The 16,651-nt window shown below is 29.3% G+C and overlaps 3 protein-coding genes across 6 annotated transcripts; 2 read left to right on the top strand and 1 right to left on the bottom strand.

The window, feature by feature from the left end:
* Nucleotides 1-1,054: 1,054 nt before the first annotated feature.
* On the bottom strand, nucleotides 1,055-8,852 carry LOC113551961 (mediator of RNA polymerase II transcription subunit 14). Of its 3 annotated transcripts, XM_026954570.1 has the most exons (4): nucleotides 8,489-8,769; nucleotides 8,357-8,410; nucleotides 7,385-7,488; nucleotides 1,055-6,244 (listed from the first exon to the last, which is right to left on the bottom strand). In XM_026954570.1, exon 4 carries the CDS (start codon nucleotides 6,215-6,217, stop codon nucleotides 1,472-1,474), a length of 4,746 nt encoding a protein of 1,581 aa, XP_026810371.1. In that variant the 5' UTR covers nucleotides 6,218-6,244; nucleotides 7,385-7,488; nucleotides 8,357-8,410; nucleotides 8,489-8,769; the 3' UTR covers nucleotides 1,055-1,471. The 3 variants fall into 3 exon arrangements, with proteins under 3 accessions (XP_026810371.1, XP_026810372.1, XP_026810370.1); XM_026954571.1 differs by lacking the exon at nucleotides 8,357-8,410 and having other exon boundaries at nucleotides 8,733-8,852; XM_026954569.1 differs by lacking the exon at nucleotides 8,357-8,410.
* Nucleotides 8,853-9,754: 902 nt separating this feature from the next.
* Nucleotides 9,755-13,031, top strand: LOC113552032 (methylcrotonoyl-CoA carboxylase subunit alpha, mitochondrial). 2 transcript variants are annotated; one of them, XM_026954687.1, is made up of 12 exons: nucleotides 9,755-9,900; nucleotides 10,177-10,339; nucleotides 10,419-10,636; nucleotides 10,701-10,848; nucleotides 10,931-11,164; nucleotides 11,233-11,445; nucleotides 11,508-11,801; nucleotides 11,861-12,010; nucleotides 12,089-12,242; nucleotides 12,315-12,532; nucleotides 12,616-12,807; nucleotides 12,867-13,031. In XM_026954687.1, the coding sequence occupies exons 2-12, from the start codon at nucleotides 10,325-10,327 to the stop codon at nucleotides 12,972-12,974; spliced, it is 1,944 nt and encodes a 647-aa protein (XP_026810488.1). In that variant the 5' UTR covers nucleotides 9,755-9,900; nucleotides 10,177-10,324; the 3' UTR covers nucleotides 12,975-13,031. The 2 variants fall into 2 exon arrangements, with proteins under 2 accessions (XP_026810488.1, XP_026810487.1); XM_026954686.1 differs by lacking the exon at nucleotides 9,755-9,900 and adding an exon at nucleotides 9,954-10,092.
* A 1,022-nt stretch (nucleotides 13,032-14,053) lies between these two features.
* Nucleotides 14,054-14,807, top strand: LOC113554242. The gene is made up of 3 exons (XM_026957994.1): nucleotides 14,054-14,300; nucleotides 14,377-14,587; nucleotides 14,647-14,807. The coding sequence occupies exons 1-3, from the start codon at nucleotides 14,054-14,056 to the stop codon at nucleotides 14,723-14,725; spliced, it is 537 nt and encodes a 178-aa protein (XP_026813795.1). The 3' UTR covers nucleotides 14,726-14,807.
* The last annotated feature ends 1,844 nt before the right edge of the window (nucleotides 14,808-16,651 follow it).

Genomic DNA, 16,651 nt, shown 5'->3' with positions numbered 1-16,651 from the left:
AACCGGCCATAACTTCTTTTAAACTTGTATCATTTTTTTTTCTCAATTCTTATAGTAATTATCCATAAAAAATACATATACCTTACATCAGTTACGCCTATAAGATTAACGGGTTAATTGATTATGTACTTACAATGTATTTTTATTTTTAACACACTAAACTTCTAAACATTATATAAATTCTGATGAAGATACATCTACCTATTCTTGGATGTTATTCATTAGTAATTAATATTGATAGTTGATACGATTTCAAAAAATATATGTGAATATGCGATATGCTGCGTAAGTCCACGGATAATTACAGTTTAAATTGAGTGTTAATACAATATAGATTCATCATGAGTAGGTAATGCATCTTGAACTAGATACCTTTTGGATATACCATTTACCAAACGATTAGGTAAATATAAGGTATTCTACCTACCGAATAATAATAAGCACCAATATTGTCTAGAACAAAATATTATTCTTATTTTATAATAATTAATAAAAACATTATTTATACTATATAAATATCAGAACATTTTTGCAGGAATAGAATATTGTATCCTAATCATAAACTAAAACCATCTTAATATTCCACTTTTAATTTAATAAAAAAAAAATATTATGTACAGTTTAACTTGTGAAAACTATTCATTTTTTTTGACAATTTGTATCCAATTATACATAAATAATAATGAAAAATACATTGATTTAAGTAACTTTTGACTAATTGTAAATTGTTACATTTTACTACATATAACAATTTATTAACACACTAGTTTCACTGTTTCAGATTAAACAATTTCAACTCTACAACTTAAAAGAAACATTTTTTAATAACAATTTAAAATTCCAATAACAATCATTGTTTAAATTAAATAAAAACAAAAACAAATATTTATAAATATTAATAAACCATACATTTTTTAAATGACCCAGTAATTATTATTTTAAATAAAATTTTTTATTTAAGTTAAATTACCAGAATATATTAATAGTTCTAAGTATTTAACTTTTAAAAATAAGGGTAGATGCCAAATTTGCTCACCAAAATTTGACAAAAATAAATAAAAAATAATCCTATATTGGTTTTGCAACTATCTTTCATAATAATTATTATAAAGATTGAGGATTAAGTTAAAAAATATAATAATCATTACCTAATACTTACAAATAGTATATAAACACAAAATATATATTACGCAGTGTTCGTTCAAATAGCTGCACAATAGTTATAACATTTATATCTACTATTTGAATAAATTACAATACTCCTATAATTATATACTAATTGTTTAATCTTATAAAATTTTTCAAAATTCGCTTGGATACAATAAAAAAAAAAACTCAAATCTTTGTTATAGAACTTCATAGTAGATACATACAATTACTAATTGCCAATAATATTATACTACTTTTACAAAGTAACGTAATTTAACATTATTTAAAAATAAGTTTTTTACGTCGAATAATAAGCTTTATGTCACTGATGATTTGGCATCATACCATGTTGTGGTCCCATAGCCGACATTGGTACATTACCATAGTTATTACATCCAGGTCCAACCATATTTGGATTTTGTCCAACCATATTAGGGTTCTGCCCAACCATATTAGGGTTTGGTCCAACCATATTTGGATTTTGTACAACCATATTGGGGTTCTGTCCAACCATATTAGGATTTGGACCGACCATATTAGGATTTGGACCACCCATATTAGGATTTGGACCACCCATATTAGGATTTGGACCAACCATATTAGGATTTTGATTCATCATGTGTTGTCCCATTAACGGTGAAGGAACTGGACCTCCGGGAGTCATTTGTGGGTGCATGTTCATAGACGCAGGTGACATTTGAGATTGAGGTTCAGATGGAAGTACAAAATTTGTCATTAAATCTCGAATGGCTGGGAAAATAGAACATTCATTGTGGTTAAGAGCAAATTCAGCAAACCTCTTCATGTGAAGACTAGCAGCAGATATTGCTGATGCTGGACCAGCATCTCTCTTTTCAGCCAGTTGTGTAAGATTAGTAGCAGTATCATAAACCAGCGGTAAGACTAATGAAGGCACTTCGTTACTATTGTATGTTATTCCAATTCTAGTGATTTGTAAAAAAAATAAAATTTTATTTCTACAAATCAAAAGGGCTTCTTTACCAACTGGCACTATTGGAGTTGCTGATGGTGGTATTCTTAGACACCACTGAACTGTCCATTTCATTTGCTGTTGTTGAATAAGTCCAGGAATCATTTCTAATTTGATTATTTGTATAAAGTCCTTGAGTACTGTATATGGACAATTCAACATTCTAGTGAACCCAAGTAATGTATTTGGCTTACAAGGTGGTATTGCTACTTTACTTTCAAAAAATTTTTCTAAAATATTTAATTCTTCGACATTCCAAGGATCTTTTTGTTCTGGAATACATGATATTTTTAAATGTAATGACTGAAAATGTTGCATATTAATAAAAGCTCGACATTGCAATGTTTCAACTTTGAAATTTACAACACCAGGCTCAGAGGAACTCAAAGCAATTAGATTTTCTTCAGTTTGAACAAATCTTTGTAGATTTCTTCTCATATAAACACAACCTAAGAATCTCTCTAAAGGACATTGTTTAGGAGCAGGAAGACCTTGTGGATGTGCAGTTGGTGTGCATAGTGCGTTTAATGCTTCATGAGTAATAATAGTAGGAACTGCTCCAGCCCAAGACTTTTGAGGAAGCACTCTAGAAGTATGACCATATCCACTCTTATGATCAGGACTTTGTAAAGAATGTCCTGCAGGCGATTGTCCCTGAGCTCTAGCTGGAGATAAGCGAGGTAAACCAGGTGAACCAGGCCAATTAGATGCAGCAGGTGACGTCATGCTTTGAGATTGAAACGGACTCACTTCTGGTGGATGTGTACTAGAACTCAATCCAAATCCTGAGCCTGGACCTGGTGACGAATTTGGTAACATTCCTGCTGGGCTTGGTACATGTAGAGGGTTGGAAGGAGAACTAGCTAATAAACTTGAACCCGGGGAAGGGTGTGGTAACATTGAAGGGGAAGGGTTAATAGCTGACGGTGGAGATGCCAAATTAAACGATGTCACTGGACTATTGTTAAATTGCTGTTGAGTATTTTGAGACATACTAGCTACTCCAACTGCAGGATGTGGACTTGCTGGTGTATGCGGATTACTTCCCGGTGTTGTATTACCAGTTGAATGAAACCGTAAACCTTGTGCAGGTGACTGAGGACCTCTATGCGAGGAACTCAAGAAGTTACCTTCAACATTATCCATAGTGATTGGAGAAGGAGGGTTGTCATCTTCAGATTGAGATCGTCGCCTAAATACATTTGTCTCATCTACATATTTTGATAAAAATGCTTTTAATCCAGGTGTTGGTGTATATTCAGAAATTACAGATGTTCTATCATATCTACTATAAGCTCCATCTCTAATGCTGACTAAATTTCCCCACCTTAATGTTATTTCCAAACAATATTGTCCTTCATAAATAACTTTAAGTAAGTTTGTAGAATTAGCAACTACTCCAAATGTAATCACAGGTACTTGTGGTCTGACTTGTAAAACACAAAGTTGTGGTATTGATGGTAACTTACAAATAGCAGTAAGGGGGTTTAGTGTATCAAGCATTTCGTGTATAAGCAAAGATAGCTTTTTATTGTTATTTAAATAACCTTCAAATTGTTCTTTAATTAAGTTATGAGGATTAATGCTGCTATTAAGTGAGCCAAATACTATATTAAATTTACTGTTTGTGGAATTCCATTGAATAGTAGCTGTTGACCGTCTATGTGTACCATATCCTATCACAAGTTTTAAATAATTATAACTCTTTATACTAATCATTGACGCCAAATTATTCTTTTCAGATTGTAAGTAAGGTGACAAGTCTTCTACTAAAAAGTATAAATGAACAATCTGAGCCCAATCATTCAAAATTGTTTCAACTGTTTTTGACATATTTTCAGCAACACTGACATCATAGTTAATGTAAACTGGTCGTCTAGCTCCTTGTTCTCGACTATGCCTACTAGGTAAAGGACTTCCATAAAATACATATTCAGTCGTCCAACATCGAGTTGTACCTTTACCATATACACGTATAGATATAGACAAAACTCGCTTGCATAATGATATCCATTTGGGATTTGTTGCTTCAATACCAGATGGAGGTGGTAATGATAAAATTTTCAAAACAAAAGTTGTAGCATTTGCTTCAACTTGAACACCTTGATTACTGATGCCACATTTTGTTAACTCTTGAGCTAATACAGTAAATGGTAATCTTTCGTCACATAAGGCTACAATATGGGCTAGTTCAGGTATAAAATAAGCAGGATGTTTAAGTAATTTCCTTGGTTTATCTGGACGCACTATAACTCTTTTGCGACTATTTGGATCCATCTTTTCTTGATCTTCTTCAATAACAGCTGTAAATGGACCATGCGTAGCAACAAACTTTTCAATTGTCAACAGTGTCATAACTTTTAAGTACATTTTTGGTATGTCTACTTCAATAGATTCATCATTAGGGTTATCTTCAATTGATGATTTTTTCACATTAGCTAGATAAAACTTGTACTCAATTCTACAAGGGGATTTTTCATTTTCAGCAAACTCGACAATCAATATCATATTTGAAATTTTATGGAGTTTTATATACATCCGATGGCGACTTATTTTTGACATAGGATGATCTGCATGATGTAATAATGGTAATCTTTCATAAGCTGTTCCAGGAAGATGTTGCAAAGTTGTTTCACACCGACGTTGAGTAATCCAAAATCTTAAATCACTTATAAGTAAAGGTACTTTACTATGCTCATTATTCAATGCTTGCTGTAATACCACCATACTTGGAGGACTAAATTCAGGAACATGACATTGAAGCATACCAGTATGTGTGTCAACTGTTATTAATAACTGTTCAGCACGTAAACATGGATTAAGTATTGCGACTGATAAAATTGATGGAGAACCTTGTAAAGTACATTCTACATCTTTTAACAAATTTTCTAATTCTACTTTAAGTTCAGACAGACGAATTTTTGTACGTACATGAATTGTGTGCACTAATAGTCTTTCCATTGACAATGAATCCGTACCAATTGATTTTTCTGTTATTTCTGCATCTTTTGTACCAAGAGACGGTGAATGTAAAATACCTAATGGCTTATTAGGCTCTTTATCATCTACATAGATTGTCAACGAATATCCAAATTGTTCAGATACACTACGTGAAAGCTCTCTCCAATAAGAAACTACTAGACACTTACCCGCTGTATACTCTGTTATATGTATATGCCCTTCAAGTCTATCTTTATACAAAGCTCTAGTTTGAGAAAACAGTACTTCTAACTGTAAAGATTGACAGAAATAATGTAATACCATATACACTTGAGTCAATGGTTCACCTCCTGTACTACAACATTCCAATAATCTGGCTTGAACTACTTGGTGAATATATTGAACTTGACGTGGATGCACTAAAGGTTTTCCTTCTCCAGTTTCTTTATCTTCAACCAATATCTCAATGTCTAATAATCTCCATGGTATATTCGGATTATCACCCATCAACGTTAAAGAAACTTGAAACTCGTTTTCCACTCGAAATGTTACACGGCCATTGGCTACTTTCTTGCAACTCATTTCATTAATTAAATTACTACAAACCATTCGGTGCTGAATAACTCTATTAAGTTGGAGTAATGTTTCTCGTTTTTCAGCTGGTGTGATTTTATCAGGAGGAACAATACGCTCACGAATACAAGCCGGTAACCGGGAAAAAGTACCTGTGGTTAAGACTTCAACTGCTGATGGTATATGAAAATTAGGCAATCGAGCAGAAACAACAGTTTCACGAGCAACTCGAGATAACATATCTGCAGTGTCTATGAACAACAACGACTGTTTATCAAGAAATCCCATTATTTGAGTTGATTTATCTACTTTTGAAGCACTATTAGCCCATTTTACTAGTGCTAATAATCGTACAAATAGCTGTCGTGTTCGATTAGAAAATTTATAAATTTCAATTTTACGCTCCATATCTGGTTTACGAGGTAACAATTCAGCGAGAACAGTAAGCTCATGATAAGTACGTTGTACAATAAAGTCAATCAGAACGGATAAAGAAAGAGATCCATCTGGAGGTAACCCATTACTCATACTGGGCTGATTGCCCTCTAAAGGTGTTGGAGGCATGACTCAAGTAGTTAATAAATAAATTATCTGAAAAATAAAAAAATTTGAATTAAATATTTAAAACATTTAATTAAAACAAGAATTAATTGTGGTTAATGACTATTTGATATTATATTTTCAATATGTCATATTATGTTACATTCTTAATAGTCCAAGCTTAATGTTTTAAAAGATGGACAAAGCAGTGGTGGATTAAACGGTTATTTAGTTAGCAAATGCCGGTAGAGCCCTTTCCTAAATTGTGTACTGAGATCCAACTAAATTATAAAGTTTTAAGTTTTGACTAAAAAATAAAATGTATATTGTAAATTAGAATATAATTTACCATTGTTTTAATAATAAAATAATTTAAATGTATAGAAATTCTTCAAAAATAGAAAATGTTATAATTAAACAAAGTAGAAAAGATCAAACTAATAACTTATATATGTAACTTCAAGTTATTCTATATTCTACTCACTACAGTTGATCACAAATAATGTTATTTATAATTAAAATATAATCGACGCTACTGCATACTAATCTCTTAGATTCAAAAGCACTGATAATATATTAAGTTCATTGACATTCATTATTAATCATTTATTGTCTGATGTATTACCCCAAATAGAAACTCTTTTCAAAACAATTTTAACATTAGCCATTGGAAATATGAATGCTATGAGTGAATTAAGAAGATTAAAAAATGATCTTTGTTTAACTATAGTTTAAAATCGAACAACCAATTTAGCCTTACTTTCAATGAAGTTTGAAGCAGCATAACACATTGATATTATGAACAATTTTATCAACAAGTTTTCTGAGTATAATTTTTAATTAAATTATATGTACTTATAACTAATTAATTTTTTTCAATAAAAGATTTGTTACTATTAAATGAATATTGGTTGTTCATTAATTCTCGGGGGAGGTTTTATAAAATGGGGGTAAATTTGTTACTGAAAATTTTTAGGATACCCCTCTTATGGATTTTTTGACTTTATTTGAACCCTTAAATCCACCACTAGGACAAAGGTATTAAACGGGAAAGAAGTAATTGTTTATTAAAAGTGGAGAGCAATTTGATAGAATAAAATAATTAGTAAGATAATACATAGAAAAAAATATAATTTCATTAATTGTCTATGTAAAAATACAATATTAAGCAATTTAAATAACTTATAATACCTTTTAAATAATTATTATAATTTCTTCATTTAAACTGTGTCTTGTAACATTTGCATGCTAATTTTGAATTTTCTTCAAACACAAAATGGTGAAATATTCTGCACCTAAAAGCAACTTAATATTAATAATTTTACTTTTAAGTAAACATTTTCATTACAATTCATAAGTGAAAACCACATGTTTTAAGCTAAAAAATAAGATCAAAAGATTTAAATCTATTTCTCACACTTCAATATTAATAAATCTATAGATATTTTTATAACAGGAAATTCATTTTAATGCACTTATAATTATAGTATAGGTAAATAATAATATATTTTTTAAATTCTAGGTAACAATTTATTATGATAATATTATAACCATATATAATTATATACGCTATAAAAAAAATCCAAGAAAATGCTAATATACGTAGATTTAAATGAAATCGTAAGTTTAAATTTTAGCAAACAGTAATCATGAAATGATCAAATTTATACAGGTAGATATTATCTTTAAATACATATTATCACCAACAAGTAAATAATTTTTTTTTAAATTACAATAAAACATTTAACGGTGACTAAATAATAAGTAGTAATAAAAAAAAATGATAGATTACTGAGACTCCACTGTACATAGTTAATGAAAATAATATACAATGTCTAAACACAAAAGCAGATAGTTTATAGTTTATTTCTTTTTAACAGAAACAAAAATTGACTGACGGAATCAATTAATAATACTTTTGAGATAGGTATGTACTCAAAGTTAATAGGTATGCCTAATAATTTTTTTTTTATTATTTATGAAACAAAACAATCACTTATGTTATAGTTTCTTATATTTTTTAATTTTAATTAAATTGTGTTTAGTTTATTGAAATGTTTACAATAACTTCTAAATAAATATAGTAGGCATTATTAATTAAAAGAGCGTTGAACTAAGTATCAATATAAAAATTAATTCATCATAATACAACCATTAACTTACTCGTTATGATTAGGTTATGTTTATAGTCGGTAACAAAAACCTTTAGAGAACCATCTAAAGAATAAGCAACGTTAAGATATTGAAAATGTATAAACACTAATGTTGGATGTGTATTTCCAAACAGATACTCACGTTGTTACACTTTTTAGTTTCGGTTATATTAGCACTATGTTGAATGGCAGGCTGTCGGCAATAGAATTGCGAATACAAAATGGATATCAGATACGTTAAGAACCTGCGCTAAGAGATAACGAGTATGACCAATTTAAACTAATTAGTTGACGAGAAACTCAAAAGGCGGTGTACTTTTATAATGCCGGGAATAACGTAAACTAGAGAACTAGAAACTACTAGTGTAAGAGCGACTGCAACTTACCGACATTCACTCCGCAACACGAAATCAGCATTAATATCACACCTACTCACGACAGTCCACACTCGACGGTAGATACTAGATAGTAAACAAAATATTATGCACTTGCGGCACTGGTAACCATGGTATTCACCCGCGGTTGGACTAGCGTGGTCACTGTGATCAGAACGATACGACAGTCGCCCCAATATACGTCGATTCGTCCGTCTACCGACTACGTCGAACCCGCCGTTTTTAAATTGCCCATTCATTCATCCGTCATCGTTTACTCGTCTATAACGAATTAAATGTTACACTTTTCGTCACAAAACTTTCACTCGACGATTGCAAGACTATTAAATACATAATTCCAAACGGTTTCGGTGGAATGGTAGGATGGTAGATCATTGCCATTTCATCGTTAAATCGTTTTATAAGATTTTCTAGATTCATATAATACCTAATGAAAAACATTGAAAAAATATACTTGGAAGTATAGATCATAGTAATTGTTATTAATGGTTAGATTATGTAGGACATTTTGATACTAAAAAAGTAAAAATAAATTATAGCTGTAACTTATATTTTTATACCTTTATTAGTTTATTATACTCACTCAGTTACACTCAGTTAAATAATATAATATAATAATAATGTTTTTGACTAAAAAGGTATTATAATATTAAATGATCATCAATAAATGATCTAATTCTAATAAATTTCTTATTCTAAAATTCTGTAGCTAAGACATCGTTAATTCCTGCACATTACGTCACGAAAGGTTAAAAACCGCGATGACTAATTTAACTTCTAGTTTCCTGCATAGGTAAGGGTGACCTATATACATTATGTTATATTTGCTATAATATGTAACTATACACATTATGAATAATAATATATATCATAATCATATCACAATTTCTCAAGACCTATACAAAATATGAATTGTTTATTTTTTATTTAAGTTCGTTATAATAAATATATAATATGACCTCCCAGTAAAGATAAGATAGTACGAATCTGTAGTTGCCAGGTTGACGAGTAACGAACTCGTTTTATCTATATTCTATATCTATATCTACCTGAAACCTACTACATATCTAGTCTATTAATTATTACATATTGTAAACATGTTAAATGTTAATTGTTTTATTAGAATTACTATTATATAGGTTTTTATATTCATAATCATGTAAGTAATAGAGTATATTATACTTATAGGTAGTTAACTGAAAAAAGTGATAAATTAATATTTACCATTTTACCAATCTTATGTATACTATCAAAAAGGTACATTATTTTAATAAATAAACGTATTTTAATTACATTTTATATATATATATATATAAATATATATTTATTTTTCTATAAAGATGCATTTAAGGTTGAGTATACTATATAATTTATATAAATTTATTTATTCAAATAATTATTTTAGTAAAGGTTTAATATATGTGTATTATTACAGTGTGAGAAATATTCATAATGGGCCAACAAAACGTATTTCTAAACTTTTGATAGCTAATCGAGGAGAAATAGCTTGTCGCATTATTAGAACAGCACGTCGTTTGCAAATCGAAACTGTTGCTGTTTACAGTGATGTTGACAGAAATTCAATGCATGTGGCTTTGGTATAAGAATAATTGTTTTATATATTTATTTAATAATACAATTATCATATATGAACCTACTTAAAAATGTGTTTTAAAGGCCGATCAAGCAGTACATGTTGGTCCAGCTCAAAGCGCACACAGTTACTTGCTTAAAGACCGTATTATTAACGCTGCAATTAAAACCAATAGCCAAGCCATACATCCTGGCTATGGTTTCCTATCAGAAAACACTTCATTTGCTCAATATTGTCAAAGTAACAACATAATATTCATTGGTCCTCCGCCTAATGCTATTGAAAGTATGGGAATAAAAAGGTAAATATTCATTGGAATTTAAATATTATTATCATTTAAAAATAAATATTTTAAACAATGGTAGTAAGTCAAAAGAAATAATGTCTGAAGCTGGTGTGCCAGTAGTTGAAGGATATCATGGTAAAGATCAAAATTCAGATTTTCTTCAACACCAGGCTAATAAAATTGGTTACCCAATTATGATCAAAGCCATTAAAGGTGGAGGGGGTAAAGTAAGATAAAATTTTCAAATTGCTATATTTATTATTGCTTTTATAAAATAAAATATTTATATTAAAATTTTTATATCATTAGGGCATGAAAATCGTTTCCAAAGAATCTGAATTTTTTGAAAATCTTATGTCAGCAAAAAGAGAATCATTAAGTTCATTTGGTGATGATTCAGTCTTGATTGAAAAATATATTCAACAGCCTAGACACGTTGAAGTACAAGTGTTTGCTGACCAGCATAAAAATTGTGTCTATTTGTTTGAACGAGACTGTAGTATACAAAGACGTCACCAGAAAGTCATGGAAGAAGCACCTGCCGTAAGATTCTTCAAGTGATTTTAGACATTGGTTAGTTATTAAATTTTAATAAATATAATAATTTATAGCCCAAATTAAGTGAGAGTCTAAGACAACATCTTGGCGAAACTGCTGTCTGTGCAGCAAAAGCTGTTGGGTATGAAGGTGCTGGTACTGTGGAATTCATATTTGACAATGCAACCAATAAGTTTTATTTTATGGAAATGAACACTAGATTACAAGTAGAACATCCTATTACTGAGATGATCACTGGGGTGGATTTAGTAGAATGGCAAATTAAAGTACTTTAAATTAATTCAGTCATGAATGTGAACCTAAGAAAAAATAACCAGTGGTATTGTAGGTAGCTGAAGGAGAACAATTGCCTTTAAAACAAAATGAAATCAAATTTCGAGGACACTCGGTTCAAGCTCGTATTTATGCTGAAGACCCTTATAATAATTTCTTACCTGCTGCTGGGAATTTGCAATATTTAGACTATCCTACTGTGTCTGATGATGTGCGTGTAGAAACCGGAGTACAACAAGGAGATGATGTCTCTGTGCATTACGATCCTATGATTGCAAAATTAGTAGTATGGAGTGAAACTCGATCAAGTGCATTTGCTAAGCTGAAAAACAACTTAGCAGCGTTTAATGTAAGAAATATTATTATTTTCTACATTATCAAATATTTTAATATAAGTAATGATTGTAGATTGCAGGTCTATCGACAAATGTTCAGTTTTTAATGTCTTTGTGCGCACATCCTGAACTTTTAAAAGGTAATGTTCATACAGGATTTATAGATCAACATAAAAATGATCTTCTATCGAGAAATCTACCTAATCCTGAATTGATTTCTCAGGTAAATATTATTATAATTTTTTTTATTGCCTAATTGTATTATTTGTTATGATAAGCTAATTTTGTTTTATTGTTTTAGGCAGTGATTGCTTTAATATTGTATAATGAAAATAAAACTATTAGTACAAATATTAATACCAATAATCCATATTCCCCTTTTGCTACTCAAACTGGCTTCCGGGTGAATCACAATTATATACAAAAAATTAAACTCAAACACAACCTTTGTGGAGGTAAACATACACAAATTACAGTTTATGATTGCATAATTAGGTATTGCATAGTAATATTGATTTTGATTTCAGAGCTATATGATGTTAATATTGAGTACTGTGGAGTTGGATCTAGTGACAGTAAATTTATTATATGTTTCAAAAATAAAGATACTGAAATTGAATCAAATGTTAGGGGTAGTTTAGATACATCATCGTCTAATAAATTCCATTTAACATGTGTCGTAGACGGTACAATGTATAGATCCAATATTGCATTTATAGAAAACTCAGTACATTTATTTAATAAGGTATTGTCAACACTTATTTTAAAATAGTAAAATACTAATTTAAAATAGATATAAAAGCTATATATATATATTTTTATGTTTAGGATGGTGAAAATGAATTTACTGTTATTTTACCTTTTGATGAAAAAACAATTCATAATAACGAACAAGACAAAGAAAGCAATGAAACTATTTTAGCTCCTACCCAAGCTACATTGGAAAAAATAAATGTGAATCTTGGTGATAATGTTTGTGTTGGTGATCCAATAGTGGTTTTAACAGCCATGAAAATGGAAGTAAGTAAAATTAAATGTATTTATTTATAGTTATTAATTTATCATAAAATTTATTTCAGTATGTAGTTAAAGCTCAAATTGAAGGAAAAATAGAAAAAATCTTACGTAAAGAAGGTGACAGTGTCAGAAAAGGAGAACTGTTGATAAAAATTACACCAATAAATTGATTTGTAATACATTGTTATACGTTTTTATAAAAAATAAAATATTTAATTTTATAGTTATTTTAAATTTCATTTAACACCATAGACATATCACATATTATACATTATACTATAATGTCTATGATTATGTAGCTTTGTAGTTTGAATTAGGCATGTGACTTGTATGAAAATAAGTTTAACATATGATTTAATTTATCAAGTTACATTGGTAGTGGACTAAATATGTTACATTAGAAGTTGAAATTCTAAAATAAAATTGAATAGCGATAAAATGGTTTAATAATTATGACTTATGACCTTATGAATATAATAATCCAAAGTTTATTGCATTATTGTGTTATTATTTAAATACAATAATTAAAGTTGAGGCAGGTTATAACGTGTTGTAAATTAATGTAATTATAGTTCACTATATACTATAACAAATTATATTTGAGATTTAAAACCTGCAATTGCTTACTATTATACTATGTTATTTTTATAAATGTTTTTATTAAACTTAAATCTCGGTATACAGGCCATCTATATTCTGTAATATAGGTAGGTACTTATGTATGAAACAAATAATTTAGTGAAACTGATCTTGACTCTCGAGTATTTTAAATACATTTTAAGACATTAAATGTAACCTAAAAATATTACATTAGTCCTAGTAAATTTAGTTGTAGAGTGGGTGGGTTATTTTGAAACTCGCTTCTTAAGTTGTGAAGACTCAATCCGCTACTGAGTATTATTATGCTGTACAGTTTATTAGTTTGTAGTTTACTAGTCTATAAGCACAGTCTATACTCTATAGTAAGCTTAAAATGCTTAAATTAACCCGCGCCCAATTATCATTATCACGAAAACAAAACCAACGTAGGTTTATCAGTTGAAAAAACGTGCTAATCATAAGCAATATATTATCAGATAACAGTACACATTTTTTACTTCTGTAGTTTTGAACTTGTTGAACATTTTTATTTTAAATTTAAGACCTTGTTCTGAACGTCAAGTTCGAATTCAAACTTCCTGTGTTATTGCACTACATTCAATTCTCAACAGTTTTTCACGATTTAATTATCGTTGTCCCGAAATTTAGGATGGGAAAAGTGCGTAGATACAAGAAGAAATTAGCCAAAGCCGCAGAAGGGACGGCGAACGACGGCAATGGAAATGAACAAACAAATTATTTGTCATTGGCCGAAGAGCTAATGAAAATGAAAAAAGACGATGACAAGATGAGCGTCTGTTCCGTGATGAAAAGTGTCAAATCTTGTGGTGGCGGTGAATCTCTGAAATTAAAAAAAGACGCCAAGCGGTGCTTAAAACACGCATTCCTTATAAAAAGTTTGTTATTCAAAATTTGAATTATACATATTTTAATTTATTTAAGATAATTACTTTTGTTTTTTTTTTCTAATAGAGCTTGGAGTGACACAGAAAAAATTGAAAAAGAGGAAGAAAAAGTCTAATAACGATGATGACAGTGACGATGACGACAATGACGATGATGTTGAAATGAGCAATCAAAAAGTACTAGATTGGCCTGTAGGAAACACAAATAATAGCGATACAAAAATTGCTCCTGTTAAGAAACATAGAAAAGGATTCCAAAAAAAACAAAACGCCCAATTGTAATTAACATAGTGCATAATATTTAATCACTGACTTAATCTGTGTAATTAATTTTCAGAGCTAAAGACTTGACGTTGTTTTCCAAAAAAATTAAAAAGCAAATGAAGCACCCTGACCAAAGTATCTTCAAAACATAACTAATTAATTTTTTTAACTACATTTTTAACATTTGTATTAAAATTTAAAATATATTTTTAGTTTTTAAAATGTTGTTTGGTTATAATTGTTTTTTACCCAATACACTTAATTTATTAGCAAAAATTTGTTGAATACTACTAACTAACTGTTAACAACCTTAAAAATGTTAGATGATATGCAAGTATTAACTTCTTATTAATTGGAGAAGGTATTGCTACTCAGATTTCAAAATGTAATGCGACAACACAAATATAATTATTACTAAAATATAAATTTGAAAAAATGTTATCTCTTAACATATTTAGATGCTGAAAGAAGTAATGTGTGTTTTATTTGTGTGTATAAATCAATATCTTATGTACCTACTATCTATACACATTTTATAGTAAAAAAAATATATATAAAAAAATACTTAACTTCTTAACTTTGAGGGTAATTTCTGACAATTAACTGGATGTCTGGATCTGTAATTGATTCTTTAGGGATCAACAATAAAAAATGCTTAATATATATATTTTTTAAATAATGAGAAATAAATCAAAAATAGGTAGGTGAGTACCGCTGCTCTGATGTACATTTTAAGTGTTGAGTGGGTCATTAGTATTTACAAAAATATGTTATGAAATTTTAAGTTATATAAGTTTATTTAATATGGAATAAAAATATATTACTAACAATGTAATAAATACAATATTTAATATTTTCAGAAAAAATTATATCAACCAACTAAAATACTAAAAGTAAAATAAATGACTTAAATAACTAGGTACATAAAAAAAAAACATCATAGGTGATTTAGGCTGATGGACCGTTTCTAACGTACGTTGCACCAGCCCGGCCCATTGGGAAAATCAAAATTTTTTTTGCACAGATATTTAGCACGTAATTAGCATGAATTTGCAAGCTTGAAATTAAAATTTGCATTATAATGGTTTAACGGTAAAACCCAAAATTTGATGGGCCGGTCTAGCGCAACGTTGCGTCAGCCCGGCCCGATAGAAAAATTATAATTATCGACTATATAAATATGCTAATATTTAGCATGCAATTAGCATGAATTTGCACGACATTTTTTTAATGCTAAAAAACCGTTTCCATTTCCCGCCGTTGCGTCAGCCCGGCCCCAAATCAAAATATTATGAATTTTCAAATTTGGATGTTTTACGTAAATTTTAAGTAAATTTTACGTTCACAATAATGACTATAACCGCATAATAATTTCTCAAATTAAAGTGAAATAACTTCTTATAAAATTTAAAGTTAAGAACATTATCTAAGGCATCTCATAAGCGTTTTATTATATTTTAATTTTAAAGCGAGTTATGAGTTTCTTAAGATGTATCTATAAATAATTTACAATTTTAAAATACTCATAACTCGCTTTAAAATAAAAATATAATAAAACGCTTATAAAATGCCCTAGCCCTAGATAATGTTTTTAACTTTAAATTTTATAAGAGGACAAGAGGTCGTTTCATTCTAATTTTTGAAATTAATATGGTTATTATAGTCATTATTGAGAACGTAAATCTTTTATGTTTCGTATGGGTTAGAGAGAGAGATAACAAATACAACGCTGACATCCTCTAAAGATAATATAATATAATTCTTTTGCCAGTTACAGCCGTTACAGGTTAGTCCTCCTCGCATTTTATTGTTTTTGTACTAAATGTCACTGCTCATGGAATTATGTTATAATCCCTATTATAACTAGGCAGTGGCGTGTTGATCGTTATTTTGAAGGGCAGTTGCCCGATCATTTATAAAGGGTGGGTACAGGTGGCTGGGTTGATGGGTGCTGGATTTGGTAAGAGATTGTTATACAAGACTACCTGACTACATCATCTGAATTAATTTGATATTTAATAAAAATAATAACTTCTATAGTTATACAAAGAGAACACATACATAGTATTTAATTTAAT

The sequence above is a fragment of the Rhopalosiphum maidis genome, chromosome 2 (genome assembly GCF_003676215.2).
Source record: "Rhopalosiphum maidis isolate BTI-1 chromosome 2, ASM367621v3, whole genome shotgun sequence".
Lineage (NCBI taxonomy): Eukaryota > Metazoa > Arthropoda > Insecta > Hemiptera > Aphididae > Rhopalosiphum > Rhopalosiphum maidis.
Note: the sequence above shows the minus strand (reverse complement) of the source record. Positions and strands in the feature narration are given on the sequence as shown.